At 32.3% G+C, this 25,421-nt stretch overlaps 5 protein-coding genes across 6 annotated transcripts; 3 read left to right on the top strand and 2 right to left on the bottom strand.

Moving 5' to 3' along the window:
- Positions 1–423: 423 nt before the first annotated feature.
- On the bottom strand, positions 424–3,600 carry LOC126667878 (probable glycosyltransferase At3g07620). The gene is made up of 5 exons (XM_050360994.2): positions 3,459–3,600; positions 2,654–3,303; positions 2,423–2,553; positions 2,002–2,350; positions 424–1,477 (listed from the first exon to the last, which is right to left on the bottom strand). The coding sequence occupies exons 1-5, from the start codon at positions 3,544–3,546 to the stop codon at positions 812–814; spliced, it is 1,884 nt and encodes a 627-aa protein (XP_050216951.1). The 5' UTR covers positions 3,547–3,600; the 3' UTR covers positions 424–811.
- A 49-nt stretch (positions 3,601–3,649) lies between these two features.
- LOC126667877 (CRS2-associated factor 1, chloroplastic) lies at positions 3,650–6,556 on the top strand. The gene is made up of 5 exons (XM_050360993.2): positions 3,650–4,526; positions 4,789–4,916; positions 5,013–5,238; positions 5,331–5,458; positions 5,554–6,556. Exons 1-5 carry the CDS (start codon positions 3,668–3,670, stop codon positions 6,424–6,426), a joined length of 2,214 nt encoding a protein of 737 aa, XP_050216950.1. The 5' UTR covers positions 3,650–3,667; the 3' UTR covers positions 6,427–6,556.
- Positions 6,557–6,902: 346 nt separating this feature from the next.
- LOC126667384 (sugar transport protein 14-like) lies at positions 6,903–9,747 on the bottom strand. Its single transcript, XM_050360339.2, has 3 exons — positions 9,476–9,747; positions 8,829–9,151; positions 6,903–8,217 (listed from the first exon to the last, which is right to left on the bottom strand). The coding sequence occupies exons 1-3, from the start codon at positions 9,615–9,617 to the stop codon at positions 7,153–7,155; spliced, it is 1,530 nt and encodes a 509-aa protein (XP_050216296.1). The 5' UTR covers positions 9,618–9,747; the 3' UTR covers positions 6,903–7,152.
- A 2,239-nt stretch (positions 9,748–11,986) lies between these two features.
- On the top strand, positions 11,987–15,766 carry LOC126669012 (ninja-family protein mc410). 2 transcript variants are annotated; one of them, XM_050362289.1, is made up of 4 exons: positions 11,987–12,110; positions 12,997–13,913; positions 14,007–14,127; positions 15,028–15,766. In XM_050362289.1, exons 2-4 carry the CDS (start codon positions 13,098–13,100, stop codon positions 15,516–15,518), a joined length of 1,428 nt encoding a protein of 475 aa, XP_050218246.1. In that variant the 5' UTR covers positions 11,987–12,110; positions 12,997–13,097; the 3' UTR covers positions 15,519–15,766. The 2 variants fall into 2 exon arrangements, with proteins under 2 accessions (XP_050218246.1, XP_050218245.1); XM_050362288.1 differs by having other exon boundaries at positions 11,988–12,110; positions 12,997–14,127.
- Positions 15,767–23,163: 7,397 nt separating this feature from the next.
- On the top strand, positions 23,164–24,711 carry LOC126666997 (E3 ubiquitin-protein ligase ATL42-like). The gene has a single exon (XM_050359937.1). It carries the CDS (start codon positions 23,279–23,281, stop codon positions 24,509–24,511), a length of 1,233 nt encoding a protein of 410 aa, XP_050215894.1. The 5' UTR covers positions 23,164–23,278; the 3' UTR covers positions 24,512–24,711.
- The last annotated feature ends 710 nt before the right edge of the window (positions 24,712–25,421 follow it).

Genomic DNA, 25,421 nt, shown 5'->3' on the forward strand with positions numbered 1-25,421 from the left:
CATAAAAACAATTAGGTAAATTGGCAAGTCTATATATATATAATGGTAAGTTTATATTCTATTAGAACTCAATAACTGCTCTGAAGATAAAATTTGTGTGTCTATATGACTATTATTGGTTAGATAAAACTTATCAATTGAGGAAATAAATTATAATTTTTTAATTAAAATCTTAATAAAAAAACAATATTAAAATAGGTGGTTTAAAATAAATGGGAACTAATGAGAAGACTCCTTTGGTCTTCTCAATTATATAAGTATAAATATATGTTTAAATCAATTAAAGTAAAATAGGTAGTTTAAAAAAGTTGGAGACTACCACAATGCTCTATTTGGTGAGAATGAATGAGAGGGCTCCGTTGGTCCTCTCAATTATATAATATATAGATTATAACTATACTCACATCTTAATCTTACACAATGGAAAGGAAACACTCAACTTTACATTCAAAATTATGACAAAACACTATTTATGTACATATTCAGATCAATCATACAGCAATTTGGTTTCATGACAGCGAAACTGATCAGTAATTCTATGACATTAGCATGAATTCCGATCTTTTCAGTTATGATCTCTGTAATTTGGTCACGGAGCAGTCGGACCACTTTTCAGTAAGCCATGCCAATTAACTTTAGTCATCAAGAAGATTGATAAACAATTAGTCTGCTCAATCATCAGCGCGTGTTCTAGGATTCACAACGACTATTTCAATCAAAATCAACCAGCACGGTAGTTAGTTCTTTGAGCTTCAACAATCTGTGTCAGGTTTATTTCAAACGCCATCACACGAAGCATTTCTATAAGTTCTTACATTTTCATCTGAAAGATTCTGTTGTGCCAAACTGAATGAAGGATCATATGGAAGAGATCGTACTTCACAGGATTTTTGTGCCAAAGAAAATGTTGTTGTACCATCTTAACCATAAACTGCATAGCACGGTACTTCTCTTCCGGGATCGACAGAAGAATGTTCCTCAAGTTTGGAACATCTTTCTCTTGGACAAACACGGCAAACGCATCCCAGTTCAATACCTCAAAAAATGGAGGGACATAATTATCCGATATGATGACAGGTACACACTCGTAGAATATGGATTCAACTATGCGAGGAGTGTGAACTTCGTAACCCCTAGCGCATACACAATACTTGCTACTCTTCATGTACTCCCTGTAGAGTCTTTTCCCTTCAATATCACGTGGCATTGGACCGAAAATTTTCATGTCAGATTCTTTATTCTCCCAAAACTGTACCAGGATGGGTCGCAGATAACCGTGCATGCCTCCGGCAAAAAAGGCCAGCATAGATCTTTCGGAAGGAGGTTTTCCGCCAACGTCTTTTATTGGGTTCTCAGCGGAACGTATATATGTAACTGGAAGAGTTGTATCTTTTCCTATTTTGAAGCCTTTAGCAACATTGGCATTACAAAGAACTCTGATGCAGTTCTTCATATGCTGCCTAGTGATACGTGATGCCTGAAATCCCAAATGACATCAAATGAGCCACTATAAAGAATAGGTTAATTTAGCGGGTTAAATATTTTTGCAGTTACTGAACCATAGGCCTTTTATACTAACGTTTCATTTGTTACATTTTAGTAACCTAACAATCATTTTTACAACAACAAGAGGTTACACTTACAATATCATTTCAAACTAATTTTTATCTTTGTGAAAGACTGAAAATAGTATAGTTACTAGTTACCAAATTGATAATTAAATAAAAAAAGTTATGATATATCGTGTGGTTAACCACACCATTTTCTAATTATAAAAAAAACACCATTTTCTGTCTCTCACATAGACAAAAATAGGCCTAAAATAATCCAATAACCTTCCATTGCAAAAATGATGTAAGTAACCGCTATGTAAAAGGCTTACAGTTCAGTAAGCGCAAAAATATTTAACTCTTAACTAAGCATAACAACAGGCACACATGTCAGATAACAGATCAATTCATCAGAATAGGAGATCAAATTGCATAAAATTGGTGTGCGTACCCAGTCATGACAGCCAACGAGAAAATGATCTGCTCCTCCAGTTCTGTTCCAGAAACTATACTTTTGTGCAACTAAATCGACGTAGTTCTTCAAATATCCTTCAAGGTCCTTCTGACTCTGATGTTTCTGTCCAAATAGAAAGGTCCTTAACATTTGCGGACTAAATGGCAAGAAAAATAAATGAGCTTTTCTAGGGTCCTTCACTACAAACTTTTTACTTCCCTCTATATGCTTCAAAAACCACCCCTCTGATGCATATATTCCCCTCATCTTAGATTGATGAAATATCGGCTTTTCACCTTCCTTATATACGTAAACTTTCAGCAAGCGTTCCATCAACTCATAACTCCTGCAAAGTTCAGAAAAAACCCTTAGCTTAATATAAGAGAATTAGAATTAGTGAACACCTGAAGAAAGTTACCTTTTAAACATGGAAATGTTTCGAAAAGCAGAAGCATGAAGTCCTGTGGAACTTCTTACAATAGGAGCATTCTCTATCTTCAATTTTGCCAACAGAAGTTCACGATCACGCGCTGAAGACCGTTGCAGCCTCTGTCACGAGTGAAAGTTCTATCAAACATCACAAAATAACCCATTTGTCACTCAACAAACAGAACTTTCACTATGTTTCATAATCATAAACAAGTCTTACCACATAATGAGATGAAACAAAACTTTGAAGCAACAGATCATTCATCTGAGATATTGAAGTTGGTTGTGTCGCCTTAATTAAAGCCGAAATACCATCCCTCGAATAATTATTTAACGCAACAGAGACATTAATTTTGAGCTGTAATTCTGCTACTCTTGTTACATCAAATGTAAAACCCGTGTCAGCTTTCATATTTTCAAATTTCTCAGCCTGCTCCAACTCCAAGTTACCATGTCTAATATCTCCAGCACTTACTCGAACAGGACTATCATACACACTCGCATCATTTTCCGACATCAAACTCTTGTCAAGAGCTACAACTGTGAGCTCAGTGTGTCGACTCTCATTTGATGAGAAATTGTAGTTCATATCTCTGTCTACCCCAACATTCTCATCTCCAACTTCGTCCAGGTCGGAAAAATTCGTGTTATCGACCGGCCGTGGTCTTAATTTATTCGATAAACTAGCATTACTGGTCAGCAAAATTACAGAACCCTCATCAGCTTGTGATGATACCGACCATTTTTTCCGATAAGGAAGTGAAAAACACTGAAATACGGCGGCGATTACAATTGCCAAGGTGATGATCATCAACAAACGCCGCCGCATTTTAACACCACATAATCTACCCCGGAAAATATCAATTATTTCTATATCGTACACAAATTAGAAAAAAATGCTAAATTATCAATCATTCAAGCAAAATAATGGACTAAAAAGCAAATTTAAGATTTGGCAAGGATTGATTAGAAATTAAGTGACTGATTTTAGGCAAAATTGATCTTGATAAAGGTAATACTAATACCTGAGGTTGGGATCAGTTTCCATGGCCGCTCCTCACTCAGTTTTGCTACTCTCTCACTCAGTATTGTTATTTGTCCTCGTTTTGTCATTTTATTACATATAAGCCACTAATGTTGATTCTCAGAACGGCGCCGTTTTAGAGTCCGAGAATAAAAAACGATATTGCCTTATTACACACAGTGAGTTAGGCTATACTTGATTTCAGTTACTATGGCGCTAAAATTATTTCCAATTCAATTCCCAGTCTTTTCACCGCCACTACTAAACCCTAATGCATACCCTAACCTACTATCCCAACCTCACCACCGCTTCCCTTACGAGATCAACTTCTCACGGTGGAACAACGCCAACGCCAGAGAATTCAACGACCGCCGCCGCACACAGAAAGAAATTGAAGACGATATCCGCCGTAATCGCCGCTTCAATGCCGCCACTAATTTAATCGAAAAGTACAAGTCCGACACAGGAAACTTAACAAACGACGACGTTCCTCAAATCAAATCCGTGGGCACACCATCTTCTCCTTCAGCTTCGTCAATCCCGGGTAAAAAATCTAAATATTCCAAACCCGAAACCCGCACCGCCACCCACCACCCGGCATTTCGACCGCTCTCCAAAACTAAAAAAATTCCCAAACTGACACGTCATGATGCGCAGCCAATTGATAGAAATGCTGACGTCAAACTCAGTGAAGACGGCCTCTCGTTCGTCGTTGACGGCGCTCCGTTTGAGTTCAAATATAGCTACACAGAGACTCCGAAAATCAAGCCGGTTAAATTACGGGAGGCTCCGTTTTCGCCGTTCGGACCCACCACGATGGGCAGGCCGTGGACCGGGAGGGCCCCGCTTCCACCTAGCAAAAAAAAGTTGAGAGAGTTCGACTCGTTTAAGCTGCCCCCGCCGGATAAGAAAGGGGTTAAACCAGTTCAGAAACCCGGACCGTTTCTTCCTGGGTCGGGTCCTAGGTATGTGTATACCCGAGAGGAGATATTAGGTGAGCCCTTGACTAAGGAGGAGATTAGAGAGCTAATTGAAGGGTGCTTGCGTACAAGACGCCAATTAAATATGGGTATATATATGCTGTTCATTATTCTTTTTTAAGGTTTAGAGGTAGCACGGACACGGGGAGACATGACACTTAATAGCGGACAGGGCAAAATGGTGTTATTTTAAGGTTTCCTATGTAACATGTGAAGTTTCGAGTCCGAAACTTCAAGTGTCCAACATTTCCAGAACAGGAAACGTTGATAGAATGAAGTGTCCGTGCTAGCTAGGGATAAGTACTTCAATTCTCATTTTTTAGGTTTTCAATTTTTAAAATCTGGTTGCAGGTAGAGATGGATTGACACATAACATGTTGGATAATATACATGCGCTTTGGAAGCGAAGAAGAGTGTGTAAAATTAAATGTATAGGAGTATGTACAGTTGATATGGACAATGTATGCCAACAATTAGAGGTGTGTTTAGTTAATTATATTTTTGCTTTGTTTGATTTAATTGACAATTACTTGTGCAATTTATGTGTTTGACATTGTGGTTTACGGACATGGTAGGAAAGAACTGGGGGAAAGGTCATTTACAGGAAATCGGGAGTGGTGTTTCTTTTTCGAGGTAGAAATTATAATCATAGAACTCGTCCTCGATTTCCTCTTATGTTGTGGAAACCCATTACACCGGTGTATCCAAGGTTGATTAAGCGTGTTCCTGAGGGTTTGACATTGGAAGAAGCCAGTGAAATGCGTAAGAAGGGCAGGAATCTGATGCCAATATGCAGATTAGGTAAAGTGAAAATACAAATTATCGGAACAGAAATTGTGGATTTGATTGTGTATGTGAGTACACTTATTTCAGTGTGATGTTATGTTTCGCAGCAAAAAATGGCGTGCATTGTGATCTAGTAGATCAGGTCCGAGAGGCTTTTGAAGAATGTGAATTGATCAGAGTAGACTGTGGAAGGGTTAAAGGAAGTGACTACAGAAGAATTGGTGCTAAACTAAAGGTCTGTTAATTTATTCATTGGTTGGTTCACATTGAACTTATAATACAAAGTTATTCCTGATTCTGATAATTAGCACCTGACTCTTTTAATTGCAGGAGCTTGTCCCATGTGTTCTAATTTCATTTGAACACGAGCATATACTTATGTGGAGAGGAAGGAACTGGCAACCGGCTTTAAATAAACCAGTAAACGATAGCGAGGAATTCGAGGGATTGGAAATTGATATTGCTACTTATGATGCACCGGTTATGGAAGACCAAATCATTGATATGATCTCACACAAAGATGTTCTCGGTGAGCCAAATTTGAGCTCAACTCCTTTGGAATCTGATGAGCAAGCCGGGGATATATCCACATTGCAAATAGATGGAAGTAATTCAATGATTGAAGTTGTAGGCGATTCTGATGCCAATGAGCCTGAAGTTATCAGCATTACAGTTGGTAGTGAAGCAGAGTCAAATGAAATGCCCGTTGCTATGTCAGTGTCTTCGGATACCATGCCAGAAAATGTTGGGACCAGCGAGGAGCTCGATTATGCTTCAGAAGGCTCCAACAAGGTTAACGAACAAGCAAAATTGAGCGTCTATTTTACTGACGGAGTTTTACGATTGTGGAAAGAAGCCGTTGAGAGTGGGAACGCAGTTGTCTTGGTTGATGCAAATTTGGATGATGATATTGTTTATCAAAGAGCAGTAGAATTTGCTAAATCTGCTCCGCCTGGTCCGGTTTTTATGCATCCAACCAGAAAGGTATTTGTTAAAAAGTCTGAGAAGCAAGAAACCAAAAATGTAGAAGATAAAGATTTTCTAGACCTAAAGGATTCAGAAACTACTGTTTTACAGACGAGAGGAAGTGAGAGAAGTTCTAGACCTCCAAAAAAGAAAAAGTCCAGACAACATAATCTGGATTCTGCTCCGCTGGGAAGTTTAGGAGTGGATGAACTTGCTAAACTACTAGCATGCCGCTAACTGTTTTTTATTTTTTCAATGTATGTAATATAATGTATCTTTTTTAAGTCATCGGTCGGTTCGATAACAACTGTGCACCCCAGAACTGGTGAGTCCCATATAGGAGTATAAACGAGCTGAGTTTCAATTATGCCAAGTTTCAGTTTGAGCATATTTTACGAGTTTGAGCTTGACTGGACTTAAATTTTCAAGCTCAAGCTTGAACTCGAACCATATCCGAGCTATTTGAGCTCGGCTCAAGTTTAATAAATAATAGAAATAATTATCGAAAAATTGTCATATTTGATACATTTAAAGCCTGTTTAGGCTCGTTGACATATGTGAGCTGTTTTAATAGATACTTAAGCTAGATTTGAGACGCTATTCGAGCAGATCGAGCTCGACTCAAATTTTCAAGTCGATCTTGAATAACTCTGGAGTAGGCTAACTTGTGTATATTTCTAGTAATATACACATATGAAAACTGAACCAAAATGAAAGAAAAAATCAATTCGATTTTGGTTTTTAATATTCAAACTGGATCAAATTGAATATACATAGAAACGGAATCGGGTTGATAAATTGGTCTGATGGAGTTTATGCACTCCCTTGGGTGTCTGTTTTTTAGGCTGTTCATATAGCCAAACATAAATATGACTAAATTTCTAAAAATGTTTGAGCAGAAATATGCAGAATTTGTATTAAAACACAACAAAAGTTTCGTGTAATTTTACATTTCAGAAGAATTTAGACATCTGATACAGACTTCTCTTGACCTCCTACTATTTTACTCCAGAACCAGTGACTTTCCCACAGAAGATAAATCTCTTCGATCGGCACTTGCTTCGTTTCCGGCAAGAGGAAGAACACAAAAGCACTCATAACCAAAATCAAACCGGCAAACAGCAAGAAAATTCCATATCTTAGATGACAAAGTGACACAAGAAAACATTGTGCTACCAAAGCAGTGAAGATCATGTTAACACACACCACCATACTCTGCCCGGCTGATCTCGTCTCCAACGGGAAAATCTCGCTCGGAACTAGCCACCCGAGCGGACCCCACGACCGTCCGTAAGCCAAAACAAACAAACAAATTATAATCACAAGGAAAACCCCAGTTCCTTTCGGGATTGGCTTCCCATCTCCAAAATATACTGCCAGTGTCACACCAACTACAACCATAATAACAAACATTTCCGCTCCAGCTTCCAAAAAGAAAGCCCGTCTGCCGAATTTATCGACCAAACTCATCGAAATAGCCGCACCAACGACAAGCGCCGCGTTGGTGATCACAGCGGAATACAACGACGCGCCCGTGCTAAAACCAAGACTCTGAAAAATGACAGGAGCATAGAACAGAATAGAATTGTTTCCTGTCAGCTGTTGGAATGCAGGAATCCCGAGTGCTCCAATTATCAACTGGGGGCGATTCTTTCGTTTAAGAAGGTTACGGAACGGATGTTTAATGGCTTTCGACGCGTTACTAGCATCAACAAGATCATCAAACTCAGCATCAACTTGTGAAGTACCTCTAACCTTTTCTAATATTTTTCTTCCTTCTTCTAACAAGCCGCGTTCGATGAGACTATTAGGTGTTTCCGGGAGGAATAGACCGCCTACGAACATTATAGTAGCCGGTACGGTAGCTAGGCCGAGAGATAATCTCCATCCCCATGGATGAATCTGTTCAGTTCCGTAGTTTATAAAGTTGGCAATTAATATTCCTATACATGTTGTCATCTGAAAGAGTTGGTTGATTGCTCCTCTGATTTTTGCAGGTGCCATTTCTGATAGATACAATGGAACTGCCTGTACCATTTTTCAACAAGAACGTAAATTAATTAGATCAGAGATTAAAAACTCTTATGTATTTGTACTTGGAAAATTGTACATTGTTTAAGAGTTATCACTCTTGAATTTAAGTCATATCTAAAAGACAAAACAAAACAATCATTTGCAAATGGAAAAATCATGGTGGTCGTATTTGTACATATTCAAATCTTCTATTTTGATGTATAAATTTGTGTTTCTTTCATTTTAGTCTTTAAACTTTAAAATGTATTTCGTTTTTTAGTCACTGAGGTATTAAAAGATAAGAAGTAACTCATGTTTTTACTTAAATTTAAATATCATATTAATAAAAAATAATAATTGTGTGTAGCAATAATACACATGTATGGAATTAAAATGACAAATTATATCAGTGAGCCTTAAAATATTTTTGGCCTTAATCGAAAAATGAATAAAAACACTCATTTAATACATTTTTTAAAAATTTAAAACACTATTAAGAAAGAAATACATGTTCAGACATCGAATAAAAATATTCAAAAAAGTTCAGACATATTTATCATTTGCAAATTTTAACTTAATAATTTTGACATAAGTTTAAGGTGATATTAAATAATCCTAATTATTACCTGGTTGCCAAATCCAATTCCCCCGCCAAGAAAACACCGCCCAACGATGAGCATTGGGATGTTCTTCGCAAAAGCATTGACGAGTGCTCCAATGAAGAAGCTGACCGCTCCGACGAGAATACTAACTCTCCGGCCTCTAGTTCTGGTGCAATACGATGCCCCAAATGCAGCAAAAAGAGCAGCAAAGTAGAGGGAAGAAGTAAAAAGTGTAAGAATTTGGTTATCATATTTACAGTAATCTGTTTCATGAAGATGTGCATGCTTTTTCTCATACACAGCAGGAAAAAATTCCTTCAAGAAATCATCCATAGAAGTAACTCCACCTGAAAAAAAAAACATAATACTCATCAAAAAACAAGATTTAAGCATGAAAAAAAAAACAATGAATATGGTATAAACGCTCGCTAAGCAGTATTCTGCTATGGTCGTAGGTTTAATTTTTTTTTCATAAGCATTCTTCCTCCCCGACATCTAGGTAGTACGGAGGATATGGAAAAACAGAACACTTGGATATATGGCATTAGTGAAACGGTGTTATTTTAAATGTTTTTTTATGTAAAAATGAAATTTCGTATCTGAAACTTTTCGAAACGGAAAAAGTTGTTTGAACGAAGTGTCCATACTATCTAAAGAAAATAGAATTATACCTGAAACACCAAGATCATAGCCAAACAGTAACCCGCCTGAAGATCCAATAATGCATGCAAAAATGAAATAAGTAGTTATTTTATACTCATAAAGATGAGCTCTTTTTAGATTTGCTGCGTCTGTAAATCCACCACCTGCCATGGCTACTTCAACTTGAAGATTTTTGGTCTAATGGCAGACCAGGATATCAAATGTACAAATCGAAAATAATTAAGATTAATGATGACTTGCGTGGTAATACATGAATTATATATAGATTAATGATACGATAAGGACAAATTAGTTGGTATGGGTATATTTAGAACCACGTAAATCCAACATATAGTAAAGGAGCGAGTCAATGGGTAAGTCAGTGTACAGATCTAATTGTTAAACAGATCTGTAATACAAATGTGAAAAAGGCTGTATTTGTCCTTATATTTCTTTATTTACAAAATCTCATTCCTAAATGTTTGTCGTTGCAATTTGAACCTATCCGTAGTTTTAATTAGTCACCCAACTCTTCTATTACTATAAAATGATATCTTTTATTCTTCTTCTTTCTCATGAAAAATAAAAAAATTGGCTATTTTTTAATCCTACAAAAATAAAAAAATTGTCACATTTGATATTAAATATAAAATTATTAAGTTATCATCATAATAGCTTTAGATATTTTTAATGGACTCTTTGAAAGAGTCAAATTTTTTAATTTAAAGAGGTTGACAATAAAATTTAAATCTAATGGACTCTCTATTATATATATTTAGAGAAGAGAGTAAGTTTGTTGAGCCAAATTTCACTCTCTATTTTATAGTATTTTATTAATTGTATTTATATTTTTTAGCTCAATTAATTACTGTTCTTTTTTTTCTCTCTCTCTCTCTCTATAATATAGCAAAGTAAACTAAAAATTAAAATAAATATTGTATTTAATATTTATGAATAAAAGAGTAAAATGAAAAGTTAGAATTAGAGAGTCAATTGAATTAAAATTAAAAAAAATATTTAAATTTAATTTTTTTTTTATTTAAGAGAATATTGTTTATTACAAATAACATTATTGAAGCGGCCTTAAATAAAAAATTAATATGGGTGTCATAGTAATAACTTTGTAAATTAACTAAAGCTAATTATTTTTTAATTATGTGAAAGCGCATCTTTTTATATTTTTATAGGACAAAAAAAATATTATTTTTAATTTATATTATTTATATTTTTTCATTAACAAAAATAATAATTTTATTTTAGATTTGTGTTTTTTAACCATTAAATAAAATAGTATCCTTTTTCAAATGGTGACAAACAGACAAAATGATATTCATAATATATTCTATCTGTCTCAAATTAATAAGCAATATTTTTATTTTTCTATATCAAATTATAGACAGCTATTTATAATTTAAATGGTTAATTATTATATATATTTTCATTAAGTATAATGGCATGTAATATTTTAAAATAATTTTGTTTTATTATATTAAATAAAGTGAATTGTTGTGCTATTTCATAATTAACTCATTGAATTTTAAAAAAATAAATTTATATTAATTCCAACTTTTATATCAATTGTGATGAAAATAATGATAAACAAAGTATCAGTAAAAGACACCTTATAAAATATATCCCTTATATTTATTAATTAACTATATATTTGTTTGTAACTTTTGGACAAGCAAAGATTGCTAAATTACTAGCTTTCCAAAATTTGTTTACACGTTTTCTTAAGATGCAAATTCTATTTGTTATTTGTAGCTAGTTTTTTTTTCTTGTTATAATCATTAATACTTTTTTCTTGAAAATACCATTTTAAAAGTAACCAAAAAAATAATGAACAAAGGGCTAACGCGCCCCCTGAACTTGTGATACAGGGTCATCTAATTCAATTTATATTTTTTTGAGCAACCAACCCTAAAACTCTTCATTTTTGGATCAAACAGCCCCATAATTGTATTTTTAAAACGCGTAAAACACAAATCGGAGGTGAGGGATGCAAAAACATAATTATATACTTCCCTAATTATTGCTATATAATTATTCTAAATTTATTTTTTAAAATAAAAATATAAATTATCGGGTTATTTGACCCAAAAATGAAGAGTTTTGGTTTATTGCTCAGAAAAGCATAAATTGAATTAGATGACCCCGTGTCATAAGTTTAGGGGGCGCGTTGACCTTTTGTTTAAAAAATAATTAAATACAACATAAGTTGGCCCACGCACCATATATGGAAACAATCATACCCTAAAAACACACATATAAATTGTGTTAATTCTTTTGATTAGATAGAAATACAAAAATGAAAAGTAAAAGATAAGGGGAAAATGTAGAAAAATGCATGAAAAGATAAAATAAAAAAACTTTCGGTTTATAAAATAAAAAAAAAACGAAAGGAAACAAGATATAATTATAAATTCCAATCTAATCTAATATAATAATGTAACATGTAAATCACATGTACAAATGAAAAACAGTAAAAATAATAATAATGTTTATTTTTTAACAAACGTAAAAATAATAATGTGGTTTTGAACATTTCTCCCTACTACACCACTTCTTTGCTACCAAAAACATCTGTCTTACCTTTTTTTAACCCTTTATTTTATCTCTCTACGCTCAAGGTTAATTTGGTTCTTCATTTCTTCTTTGATTCAGGTAATTAATTTCACCTGTGTCTAATTTATTTTCTCCTATTCTTAGATTGATAATTTAATTTAATTTTTTGATTTTTTTAGAGGTCAGTGTAGATTAATTAATTTGAATTAGTTTTTACAGCTGATTAAAACTAAATCTTTGCTGTTTATGGCCATAAGTTATAAAGGGTAATTTTCAATTTTAGTTATTTTTCTGTCTGGCATACTAGGTTGAGATTTGACAGATCTGGAATTTTTTGTTTAGCTTATGTGGAAGTTTTTTTTATCAATTCATGATTATTGGGAATCTTAGGGTTTTGATTTGTTGATCTCCAAAGAATTAGGTATGTTAATTTCTCATTTAGATCTAAGCTTGGTAATGGGTGAGACATGTTTTATGTTTGAAAGATTGTTTTTTTTAATGTGATCATTAATTTTGGTGAAAAAGGTGGTTTATGTTCTGTCCTAATTTGAATTCTGGCTTTTATTGACATGAAACTGTCTCTACTTCACCATTTTTAGTGAGCATTAATGTTTTATATTATTGGTGATAGAAAGTGGAAATTGCATAGTATTGAATTGGATTAACTATTTGATGTTTTGAAATTATGTGTTTGTGTGAAAGACTGTTATGTTGCTTTTTGTTCCCGTAAATTTGCGCTATGTTTGGTTTGTGGAATAGGTAATTTATAGAATAGCTATTCCACGTGGAATTGTTATTCATTGCTTTGGTTTATATTTAAGTAACAGAAATTTCATGGAATTGCTATTTCATGATTTTTGTGGGCGGCCGTCTCATGCGTATCCTATTCCATGCGTATTCCATTCCATGAACCAAAAGCCTTAGTTTGTTCTCCTTTTCTATCTCACTTCCTTTGCTAAGAATCTAATAATAATGTTTGTATCAGGTTTTTTGGGATTAGTGACCTTTTAATTATGGGGTTTACCTATGCAACTGAGAATCACGAGAATTCCTAGTTGGCCAGGTTGACATTTATTGAAAGCTAACATGGAGGATGATAATGGGCTTGAGCTTAGCCTTGGTTTAGGTTGTGGAGGATCATCGGTGAAATCCAAAGGTAAAAACAGCAGTCCGTCAGATGCAAGGACTGAAGAAGGTGACAAAGGTAATAAATTGGTAGATGATTTCAAAAACTTCCTCCATGGTGGTGCCCAGAAGCAGGATTCGAGTTCCGGTTCTCAAATGAGTGATACAGTCAAGCCTCAGGAGAACTTCTTTAATGACCTGTCTAAGGCCAATGCTGATACTGATACTTCAATAAACGTGAACAGTAGGGGGCTATGGATTTCAAGCAGCAATAGACATGCTGAAACTGAAGAAGAGAAAAGGGCGGAGGCTGGTTATAAACGTAAAATGTTGTTTGATGACATGGACAATCGGAAGAAACATGACAGAGATTCACATCATTCTGATTTACATGACAAGAAATCACATATTTCTATAACTGAAGATGGGTCTACTGCTGAAAATGAAGACGTGGGAGAGTCTGAAGTGGGTTCAAATTCACGGTTGGTCTCTAATCATGATGATGTGTCCAAGCGTTTTATTGGAGTTGGTGGTCCTTCTGAGGTTCCCAAGGAAGTTCGTGGGTTTTCTGATTCTAGCGTCATAGACTTACAAGGAAGAAAGAGGCCAAATAGTTCATTAGAAAGCGAGGTTAAGCAAGGGAACTCAAATTATGGAGTTCCATTCCCAATCCGGCCTGTAAACGTCATGAACATGCCATACTCGTTTTCTGCAAAGGAATCCAACTCTATTGGTGCACCTGGCATTGCAGGCCATCCTCTACAGGGTATGATGCAGGTAATGCCCATTTCAAATGGTGATCAACGATTGGGGACACAGTCTGTGAATCCTGGAAATTTGCCAGTAATGTTCGGTTATTCACCTGTCCAGCTTCCAACATTGGATAAAGATAATTCGTGGGGATTGGTTTCTCAACAATTCCACCCTTCATATGCTATCAGAGGTCCATCAAACTCAGATAAGAAAAATGATGGCTTCAAGATGACTCCAGGTATTTTATTCACTACTTAACACTTTTCCTATTATTTTTCATCATTTTACATGGAAGAAGATCTAATAGAACGTAAAGTGCCTGCTAGTTGATAATCTTCCATGAATTTTATCACCTTGCAGTGTGAAGGGCTCTGACTTGTCTTGCGTGTAATGTGGATGCTTCACCTGTTACATATATTTTGCCTGCTTGATGCTTGCCCTGGGAATGGTTTTTAATTGGAACTAAAATCTTTACAGTACAGAACTTAGGGATGCTGCATGTACTTAAGGGTGTGCAAAAGCCAAACTGGACCAACAAACCAAACCAAACAAAACCGAAATAATAGGTTCAGCTCGGTTTCTAATTATAATTGGTTTGGTCCGGTTTTGATTTTTAAAAACCGGTGAAAACCAAAATACTGAATATGTATTGCATATGAAAGATTTCTATACATAACTCAAAATTCTGAAGTTTTCCAAGGGTAAGTTAGTTTGTTAATTATTTGATTGTTGTGTGTTTGAATCCCAGACTAACCAAATTTGTATTCTTTTTCTCTTTGTTTCTTTTCTAAAGAGTAAAAAGCAATTAAATTAATAGGCCCATGTTTTGAACCTAAGACACTAATGATAACTCACCACCAGTTTTTCCACTAATGCACAAACCCTCTTTATCAAATTTCACCATTTTAGTATATATTGGTAACTGAACGAACTGAATTTTCATCTCTATTTCGGTTTTGATTCGGTTTTTGTGAGTGTGAAAACCAATAGGTTTGGGTGGAACCATCGATTTGGTGACCGAATCGAACCAATGCACACATCCCTGCATGTAGTTGTCAATTATGCATTTATTTTCCCAGAAACCTTTATGACTGAAATTGAATTATTTTTAAATCCGTTTTTCTTTTTCATATGGCAGCCATGCAGGTGATACCGCGAAATGCATCTGAAGCTTCACTATACGATGGAAGGATATTAGATCACGTCAAAGGTGATGGCAAACAGACAGAAGAAGGCTCCTCGTCTCATACTGAAGACGATGCAAAAGCAAGCAGCATGAACCTTAGGCCGAGAGATATTTCCGGGCCATCATCAACAGCAGAAGGTCACTCTTTTGATTTTTCTGCTATAAAGCCTGGAATAGCACCAGAAGTGAAATTTGGAGGCTGCGGCTCCTATCCAAATTTACCCTGGGTTTCTACAACAGGTTCTGGCCCAAATGGCCGAACAATTTCAGGTGTTACGTACAGATACAGTGCAAACCAAATCAGGATTGTGTGTGCTTGTCACGGTTCCCACATGTCACCTGACGAGTTTGTGAGGCATGCAAGCGATGAGAATGTTAATCCAGAAAATGGCGGTTTAGCTTCATTACCAAGTAATAATCCTGCTGCCTCTGCTCAGAGCTGAAATTACCATTATTTTTGCTAACAGCATCTTTATATATTGGTCTATATCAACCTAAACCGCTTTTTAAGAACCTTAGATACCATTTATAAGATTTCCACTTAAGTTTTTGCTGTTTGCTTGCTTTAATTATTTGTTTTTATAAGCTTAGTTGCTGCAATCAAATGTTGCAGGTGTATGTAATAATAACTTAGCATTGAGAAAAATTGTTTCATATTTATATCGAAAGCCGTTAAATTCGGAATTTCACATCCCCTTTGTGTGCAGAAATGTCATCATGAAGTTTGTATAATTTTGGCATGATTGAGTGATAGTTATGAAGAACATCATGTGAAGGTAGTTGTGGTTTATTATGATGATAAGGCGGTATGGCAGGTTGGTTTCAATGGTTTTGATTTTGCTTTAGTAGAGTTGAGGTTCATGGGCATAGCGCCTTTGAATCTAGTGCAATAAGTAGATGAATATCCAAGTCATGTCTAGGAAATTTATTCAGATACATTCGTCTTAATACAGCATGGAGGCAGACATCAAAACAATGTCCAAGTTCTCTTATAAGTGATTACAAGTAGTGATAGTGATGGAGTATGGAACTTTAATAGAGGGAGCGAAATTTTATTTGGTCGGATGATCTTTTTCGAAAACTTTTTTAGGCCGAATCTTTTATTATTTTAAAAAAATTAATATCAAACTATTTCTCAATTAGTATTAAAAATTAAAAAATTATTTGAATCTAAAACTAAGAAAATTATGAGTTGTAAATTTTTAAAAATAATTAGGATTGTAAATTTGTATTTAGGTTTGGCTAAATTTAAGTGAAGGTTGCTATGTTTTAGGAAGAAATAAGGAAACATTGTAGTTTTTTTGCTCTAGCCTTGGTCAAAGCGAGGTCGTTTTGGTTTAATTCTTTTCATTACTATTATTTTCAAAATAGCGATACCAAAACGACATTGTGTTGGTAATTAAAAGAAAAGTCGGATTTCCTAACTCTTTAAATTGAAACTAGAGGCTCTAGGGCGGCCATCCCACCTCGCCCTCTAATTCTGCCATTGAATAGGATATGCAAGTATTAAAAGGGAAAAATATACAAATACTGAAGTTTTTGGTACAAAAATAACTGAATAAATCAGACCTAATTAAATAAAACCAGCCACATTTAAGTTTTTGTAAATTTAGTTTTTTGACTTGAAAAAAATTAAATTTTATTTTGGTTCCATTCGAAATAAATGCACACTCCTAACTACAGCTTAGAATAACTGGTAGCTTTAGGGATTTGTTAGTTGGAATTGAAATAAAACAAATGTAGTGATGATATTAGATCAAGATTTCTTTTCAGCCCATATCTTATCGAGAGCATATTTAATGATTAAAATCATTCTCATGGAATTGAATTGGAGCAGTTGTGATATTTTTGTTTATTAAAATTAGGTGGCTAAACAAAGCAATCAATGCCCAAACCCAAATAATTTGGAAAAATTGCGTAATGTTCACGAACATAACATATTACCTGTAATAAGAGAATAAATCAATAAATATTCAACGTAACAATTGTATCACGTTATTCGTACAATAAATCATAACACGTTTGCAACGTTAGAATATTTAACAAAAAAGTAGATAATAACTGAATATTTTAATATCCCAAACACTCATCGACTTGTTGTAAAAATAACGTGGTACAACCGTTAATGTGAATAACGACTCGTAACTTAAAATCTGGTTGAATCAGTTTCCATGTGCATGTTTATGAATTACTGGCGGAATTTGTGTAATGTTTGTTTGTAGATTTGTTGGGTTCCATAGAGCTTGGTTTTCTAAATAGATTTTGGTTTCTTACAAAAAGTCATTTAAGCAAAACACATGAATCTTGCTTTTTCAATAAGCTGTAAGGCCAAGATTCATGTGTAATATCACCAAATATTTTTTCTTGTCTTCTTTATATATTTGTTTTGTATTTATTATTCTGCCATATCTTAACACGATTGCTATTGTGACAATAATTATAGGATTAAGGAAGAATTGTGTTGGTTTCTCAAAAAAAAAAAGGAAGAATTGTGTTTATAATTATCCCTCACTGTGGTATTTCATATTTGAATTTAGATCTATAAAAGGAATTTTTATTTTTTTTAATTAATACGATCAATCTTATGTCTGAATTTCAAGATTTGTATTTTGGGATAGATTAAATTTAGGCAAACGGTAAAAAAGACCTCGTAATTTTCACAAAAGTACAGATCAATCTTTTTACTTTTCTTGAATACAATTAAGTTCTCTTTGTTTTCAAGTAGAACAAATAATCGCTTTCGTCCAACACCATAAGAAACACTCGTTAATGGCCGACATGTCTCTCATAATTATATAGAAAAAAAGTATAAAAATAATTTTAAAATTTAAAATATTTACCGAAAATTTGAGGGGATAAGTGTCCAAAAAATAAGTTAAAAGAGTTTATTTGTTCGGTTTTAAAATAAAGAGAATTTAATTGTTCAATTTTAAAAGTATGAGAGTTTAATTGTGCCCAAAAGAGTAATAGGGCTGATCTGTATTTTTAAGAAAAATCGAGATTTTTTTTATATTTTTTGCCTTAAATTTATTATTTGCTGAGACTTGTAGTAATTTTAACATTGGAAAGTTACTCTCTGTTGCAAATTATGCCTCCTCTATTATGAGATTTTTTACTAATGGTACCTAGATTTCTGTTTCTCTCATACACTACCTAAATTTCAATTTGTACTATTATATATTTTATGATATAATTTCTCTCATATTTTCTTTTTAAAAACCTGCAATGTATTTTCTCTTTATTTTAATATAAAGAACTAAAATTACAACATGGCACTCTTGTCAGGTTCGATGGGGCGCCAAGTGGAACTTCGTGTATTTAGTCTTATACGAGACGGAGAAAATATATTTTAATTATTACTAATTGAAATTTAAGTACGATATTGGAAGAAAGACAAAACAATATCATAAAAAAAATTCTCTCTATAACTGGAAAAATTATTAGATGAACCAAGTCCATCATATAGAATTATGAATCATCCGTTTAATACGTGACACGTGGTGTGATTATTTACAACAACCAATAAATGAAAGACATATTAATTATAAATAAAACATTAAATAGTCACTAATACATGTGTCTTTTATTAATGGGAAAAAATGCAAAAATAATCCTCATATATATCCCCTATTTCTTTTTGGCATTTTATGTATTTCGGTCTCAAATATGAATCTAACGTTGAGAAAAAGTATCAAAAAAACACAAAAAATAGACGACGTTAAACAGAAATGAGTAAACAATAAACAGAAATATTAACGGAAGGGTCATTTTTTATATTTTTTCAAGATGTTGGGATCATTTTTTAGATCTGAGATACATGAGATGCCGACATGAAACGCGGGCTATGTATTAGGGTCATTTTTGCCCCTTCTCCTTCATTAATTGGTTGTTATAAATAATAACGTCATGTGTCACGTATTAAATAGATGGTTCATAATTCTCTAATTAACACTATACAGTTTAATTGATACGGAGATTACTTTTAAAATTATGAAATTTGACTTAAAACTTTAATTAACACTAAATAACAAAAAGAATTAAGGTAAATCTTAACCCGACCCGAGTCTTAGTATTCCGACTCTCTGATTCCGGTCGAAACAGTTTGTAGCTCATCAGCCAGAGTTGAGGGTACTAATATTTTGATTATGGTTCAATTGGTTGTATGAATTTGATGAAATCATTAATGCAAAATATAGTAATTTAGTTTTGAGCACCTAATTCAAACCAAAGTTTTTGGATTTGCATGAATTCTTATTTAATCGATTAATTAATTATGATTATTAATGTGAGTCGTCAACCTGCCAATGAAGTAGCTATCAGCTATAGTGTAATGCATGCCTGGTGGCTTTAAAATGGTCTATGCAATGAGATCACCATGCAGTGACGAACGCAGACTTTTATTTTAGGGGGGTCCAAATAAAAAAATAATAAATAATAAATATAATAAATATAAAATTTTATTATATTATATTATATTGCATTTTATTTTATTTATAAAATAAATTAATATAAATATATCATAATAATACATCTTTTATAATATACTCTTAACTATTTTTATAATAATCAAACAAAAATATAATAAATTAATGTTTTCAAAACCACAATTATTCTTTACGAAAATTTATTTAATGCGGTTAACATGAACCTATTAATAAATAAAATCTATAAACTTTATCTTAAATTATATGAAAAGCTTATTATATTAGATCATAATCATAAAATAAATTTTTAATATCAATTTCAATGGTAGCTTTCTTATAGGATATTTAAGAAATATGTTGATCTTTGATATTAATTAATGTAGATAAATTATGCAAACATTTGAAAAAGTTATAAGTATATAATTTTTTAATATTTGACTTATAAATTGAAGAACAAAAACAATAATGTGGAAAAAGGATAAAGGAGGTAAACAATGGGTTAAAATTACTACCATTAAAGTAAATGACATGTAGGCAAAATAAAATAAAAGAATTTTGGTTAATTATCAAAAGAGCCCGTATCTCTATGTTTTTTTCTTTTAGTTTCAGGGGGGTCCAATGACCCCCTTGACCCAAACGTGGGTCCGTCGCTGTCACCATGTGTTCTAAGAATCGGACTGACCGGCTCGACCGGTTTAATTATGGATTGAGAATCGATCTATTTTAGGTTTCGAAAATTGCAAATGTTGGTCAACCGTTTGAACCAGAAAATTATACGAGCTGGTGAACTTTTGAATCGTAAGACTCACTAATTTTTATAGAATGATTATAGTTTATTTATTTTTATTTTTATTTTTATTTTAAAAACAACCAAATTCATATATACAGTCCAATTATATTCTTTTATTATTTTAAAGTCATATATATGTAATACAAATATATTATTTTACTATGATTTATATAAAACAATAAATATATTTACTTTTTATTTAAGTAATTTAATTGATAATTAAAAGGGTTGAATCGTGAATGAAGACTCCATTGATCTGCTCAGCCACCGATTCGATTTTTAAACCTGTTTCAAAAGCCAAGTGGGGACTTGCTGACCTTACTTGGTTATTTTACGAAACTTCACATTGACTTTAATTTCTAGCAGACACAGTACCACATTATACCTCTCTTCACCAGCTAAATTGAAAATGACATTGAAATGATCCAGTTTAATTTCTTTTGAAAGTGTAGACATTACTGAACACAAAGTGTCTAAATAATATAAACTCACAAGAAGAAAAAAAAAACTTAATCATCAAGAAAATCTAATTTTTCCTTACAATTTTTATTAATTCTAATTAAACTTTTAATTTTATTTATTTAAACACAATTTATATTATTTTCTTATATTTATAATTGTAAATTTGTAAACACCTCCCTTTCAATAAGCCAATTATAAAAACTGAGATGAAGTATTTGTTTTTGCTTATGCAACTGCCATACTTTCTTTAATAATGTTTTTTTTTATGAATTTCTTTAATAATGTGAGAAAAAATAAACAAACATGATATTTTACTATTTTAAATAGTTAGTCTTTAAAGGTTTAATCATTAAAAAATATTTTATTTTTTCAATTTCTTTCGTTTATGTCCAAATTTTTAATTTTAGGCCATTTTAATTTTTAGTTTCAATTGTAGCTATTTATTTCAATTGGAGTAACAAAATAAATTAAACATATTCTTCATATTGCTTCATGTTGTATTTCTTGATTAAAAATGAATTTGAAAAATTTCTCAACTCTCAATCTCCCACTAAAAATCGAACACGAAATTTTAGGGGCCGTTTGGTTCACCACAAAAAGGGGAAAATGGGAATAGGAATGAGAATGATTCTCATTATTTGTGTTTGTTTTGTCAAATTATACAAGGGAATGAGAATGTGATTACCCCTTCAATGGGAATCCCCCATTCCCCCCCTACCCAAATATATAATTATTAAAAAAACTATTTTAAAATATTTATTTTAAAATACTTAAAATATAAAAAAAACTTTTTTAATATTTTTTTAAAAAAATAAAATTTTTAATTTTTTAAAATAAGTGTTTTTATTTTTTTATTTTTTTCAAAATAATTTTTTTAATTTTCTTTTAATGTTTTTTAATTTTTCTAAATTTTTTAAATTTTTTTTAACATTGTTTTAAAAAAAATTAAAATTTTTTAACATTTTTTTTATTTAAAATTTTATTTTTTTATATAAAAAATATTTAAAAAATAAAAAAAAGTATTTTTAATAAATAATAAATAATTTTTTTATTAAACTTTACTCATTCCCATTCCCACACTAATTTTGAACCAAACAAAAATGAAAACAATCATTCCCATTCCCATTCCTTCTCATTCCGATTCCCATTCCGATTCCGATTTCCAACCTTGAACCAAACGGCCCCTTAGTGTAATAATATTGATTGATTTATACTGAAATATTAGTCTTTGTTTCAATATTAATAAAAAAGGAAAAGAAAAAAGAAAAAGAAAGAAGCTTTAACTAAAAGTGTCAAATACATTAATGGTGAAAATAATTGATAGTGGCAAGAAAATCCATTAAAATAAGAAATAAAGTAATATAGTTATCAAGATCAAAAAGAAAACTTCCAAAACTGAAATTTGGATGATTCTGCTTTTTATTTCTTTATACTGAAGTGTTCTTACTCCATAAGAGAGAAAATGCAAACTAAGTCAGAAAAACAAATTGTACAAAATTAAATAAGCTTCTATTATCACCACCTTGTCATCACTAACTAAATTTCAAAATTTGAAAAGATTATTTACAATTAAAGAAATGTTTTCTCAAATTTGGACATACAAAGAGAAAGCCTAGCAACAAACCAATAAAACAGCCAACCTAGATAGATACCTTTTCCAGGGAATGATGTATTTGGTATTAATTTCTTCAAGGGCCACTAAACTTTATTTCAATTTTGTTTTAACTTTTAATTAAAGAATTTTAATTCAATCATTGAGTTTTAAAATTATACTACTAAATAACATGAAATATTTAGTAACTTCAGGCTAAATTAATTTATGTGGTAATTGGATCTTATCGCTTCATGAGACAATAAAAATATTTTTTGTACCAAAATGAAAGTTTAATGGTCGTTTTAATATTCATTATTAATATAAGTGAAAAATGTAACGTGGTAAATTTATAAATTTAGACAAAATTTATTGTTTGATAGAATACAAAGTTGCGAGAATTTATTAAATTTTAAAAATTCACCATCCTCCGGAATGCATCATTTAAATTTCCATCTTATATGAATTGAAATCAACATTTGAATAGGTAATAAATTGTTTTAAAATTGAATATTTCAAAATATTCCTCATAAATTTATGAATTGTATGTTCAATCCAGTAATAAACTCAATAAATCCACAAATCTCAAATTTTATTGACTTAAAATCGATAAATTTAATAAAATTCAAGAATATCAAAATTTCTCACACCAAAATGTGCCCAATGAACTTTTCGTCATCTATAGTTTTGAAATTTAGTGTTAAATTGAAACAAACTAAAATTGTCAGACCAAATTGAAATAGTACAAAAATTTAATGACTACAAAGTACAAAATTCTGATACGCCTGATTTATTAAAGAGAACCTACACATAACAAATCTCACATCACTATTCTTTCATTGACCTCACATATATACATTTTGCTTATTTTCTTGCACATTATATCTTTATAATACTCTTGAAATTAATTCTGGGGCATGTTTAATTATTTTTGCAATGTATCAACTAATTATTGTTCTTCATCTTTCAATCTTCTTCATATTTTCCGTCGAAGCGCAATTTAATTCGGTCGAAGTAGAAAGACCGACACAAGATGCAGGCGAAACAAATAATTTCCAACCAAGTCTCGCTGTTGTAATCGGAATTCTCTGTATTATGTTTTCTTTAACTTTTATTCTCTTAATTTACGCGAAATTCTGCCACCGAGGATCTACAGTTCATGGCGATTCGCAGAATATTAATCCTGATCAACTAGTTCGATCTGGATCAACTTACTCAGGAATCGACAAAACTGTGATCGAATCGCTTCCTTTTTTCAAATTCTCGTCGTTAAAAGGATCGAAAAAAGGGCTCGAATGTGCAGTTTGCTTGTCGAAATTCGAAGATATTGAAGTTCTCCGGTTGCTTCCTAAATGCAAACACGCTTTTCATATTGACTGTGTTGATCAGTGGCTCGAAAAACATTCGAGCTGTCCTCTGTGCAGATGTAAAGTAAGTTCCGAAGACGCCAAAATTATCGCGTTTTCGAATAGTCTGCGGTTCTTGACGAATTACCAATCTGAAGCTCGAGAGGATTCGGATATTGAACTATTTGTGCAAAGAGAAGAGAGTGATAATCGTCGTGGTTCTTCGAGATTTAGCATTGGAAGCAGTTTCCGAAAAACCGAAAAGTTAGACGAAGATGAAGCAATATTAATCCAAGAACAAGAAGATAAATATTCTGATGATGATGATGATAAACAAGATTTGCATAAATTCAATCACAAGATTATTATATCGGATTTCGTTCTCAAGAATCGGTGGAGTAATGTGAGTTCTTCTGATCTATTGTTCTTGAATTCAGAAATGATTCAAGATTTATCAAGCAACCGATTTTCTTGTTTAGAATCTGAAAATGAACGGTTTGCCGTTCACGAAAGTGAGCAGAAGATGAAGAATTGTAATCCTTCTACTTCTTCGGATCATTCGAACAAGATTTCAAATCAAGATTCGTCAAATATTATTGAAAACCAAGCGTGTGAAAGAAGATCAGTGTCTGAAATAACTGGTTTATCAAGATTCAGAAATTCGAATATTAATAATTCAATTTCAGGTGAAAATAATTATGATAGAGAGGATTATAGAGTGAGGAAGCTATGGTTGCCAATTGCTCGGAGAACAGTTCAATGGTTTGCTAGTAGAGAAAGATCTGAACAGACTATGAACACAAGACAAACATTAAATGTATAAGAAATTAGTTTAGATTTCTCTCTTTTTAATTTCTTTTTGTTTTAATTCGACCATTTGATTTATTTTCTTGGTTATATAATTCATACTTCAAGTTTTAGAAACTTGCTAACGTTTTTAATTTTCTAAAATTTGGCATATTGATGGATAGTACAATGTAAATACTGATTTTTAATGTTAAACTAGAATATGTGTTTTTTTAATTGTTATCATTGGCATATTATATCTATAAATTCTTTTTTATAATAATAATAAATATTTTATTAATTGAGAAATTGAAGTGCGAGTTGATCAAAGATTACGTAAAAGAAATATAAATAAAGAATACTAAGCCTTATAAGGCGGTCCTTGCTGATTCACACGGGATTCCACGTGCCCCGGCTTGAGTAACGCAAACATTAGCAAGAATCCAGTGCCCCGAAAATCAAAAATCTAAGAATTTCTCCGACAATATTAATATACAAAATAAAAATCTCAACCAAATAATGAAAAAATTTATTTTTTATTTTTCAATTGTTTTAACAAAACTATTTGAATGTATAACTCAATAATTTAGTGATGGAGTCACTTACAGACAGGTCTATGCGTCCATTTTGATCAGAGTTGATTGGAGACGCAAATGTCTTTACAGAAAGGTTCCGATTTGGAGCTCTACCTTGAATGGTATGAAGAAATCGTTAGCTGAAATTTTCTCCCTTATAGACTTATAGTTTGCCCCATCAGTAATATTTTTTTGGCGGCATCACTACAACAATCTATCTGCTTCACTTAGTGGTTATTTCCAATCATAAATTGACAATTTGCGTTTGAATGAGTCTGATTGAAAGAACATTAAAAAGATAAAATTCCCATTGATAGTAATTCAGATCCTCACTCCAATTATATTTTTGTAAATAATAATAAAATTCTTTCA

Source organism: Mercurialis annua, linkage group LG2, assembly GCF_937616625.2.
Source record: "Mercurialis annua linkage group LG2, ddMerAnnu1.2, whole genome shotgun sequence".
In the NCBI taxonomy this organism is placed as follows: Eukaryota; Viridiplantae; Streptophyta; class Magnoliopsida; order Malpighiales; family Euphorbiaceae; genus Mercurialis; species Mercurialis annua.

Bases quoted from the DNA above. Each gene is read 5' to 3' on its own strand.
- LOC126667878 (XM_050360994.2), bottom strand. From the start codon at position 3,546: ATGACAAAACGAGGACAAATAACAATACTGAGTGAGAGAGTAGCAAAA. The intron at 2,554-2,653 runs GTAAGACTTGTT...CACTCGTGACAG, and splicing joins TTGTTTCATCTCATTATGTG to AGGCTGCAACGGTCTTCAGC. The intron at 1,478-2,001 runs GTACGCACACCA...TTGGGATTTCAG, and splicing joins TCGTTGGCTGTCATGACTGG to GCATCACGTATCACTAGGCA.
- LOC126667877 (XM_050360993.2), top strand. From the start codon at position 3,668: ATGGCGCTAAAATTATTTCCAATTCAATTCCCAGTCTTTTCACCGCCA. The intron at 4,527-4,788 runs GTATATATATGC...ATCTGGTTGCAG, and splicing joins AAGACGCCAATTAAATATGG to GTAGAGATGGATTGACACAT. The intron at 5,239-5,330 runs GTAAAGTGAAAA...TATGTTTCGCAG, and splicing joins GATGCCAATATGCAGATTAG to CAAAAAATGGCGTGCATTGT.
- LOC126667384 (XM_050360339.2), bottom strand. From the start codon at position 9,617: ATGGCAGGTGGTGGATTTACAGACGCAGCAAATCTAAAAAGAGCTCAT. The intron at 9,152-9,475 runs GTATAATTCTAT...TTTTTTTTTCAG, and splicing joins CTATGATCTTGGTGTTTCAG to GTGGAGTTACTTCTATGGAT. The intron at 8,218-8,828 runs GTAATAATTAGG...AAAATGGTACAG, and splicing joins GAATTGGATTTGGCAACCAG to GCAGTTCCATTGTATCTATC.
- LOC126669012 (XM_050362288.1), top strand. From the start codon at position 13,098: ATGGAGGATGATAATGGGCTTGAGCTTAGCCTTGGTTTAGGTTGTGGA. The intron at 14,128-15,027 runs GTATTTTATTCA...TTCATATGGCAG, and splicing joins TGGCTTCAAGATGACTCCAG to CCATGCAGGTGATACCGCGA.
- LOC126666997 (XM_050359937.1), top strand. From the start codon at position 23,279: ATGTATCAACTAATTATTGTTCTTCATCTTTCAATCTTCTTCATATTT.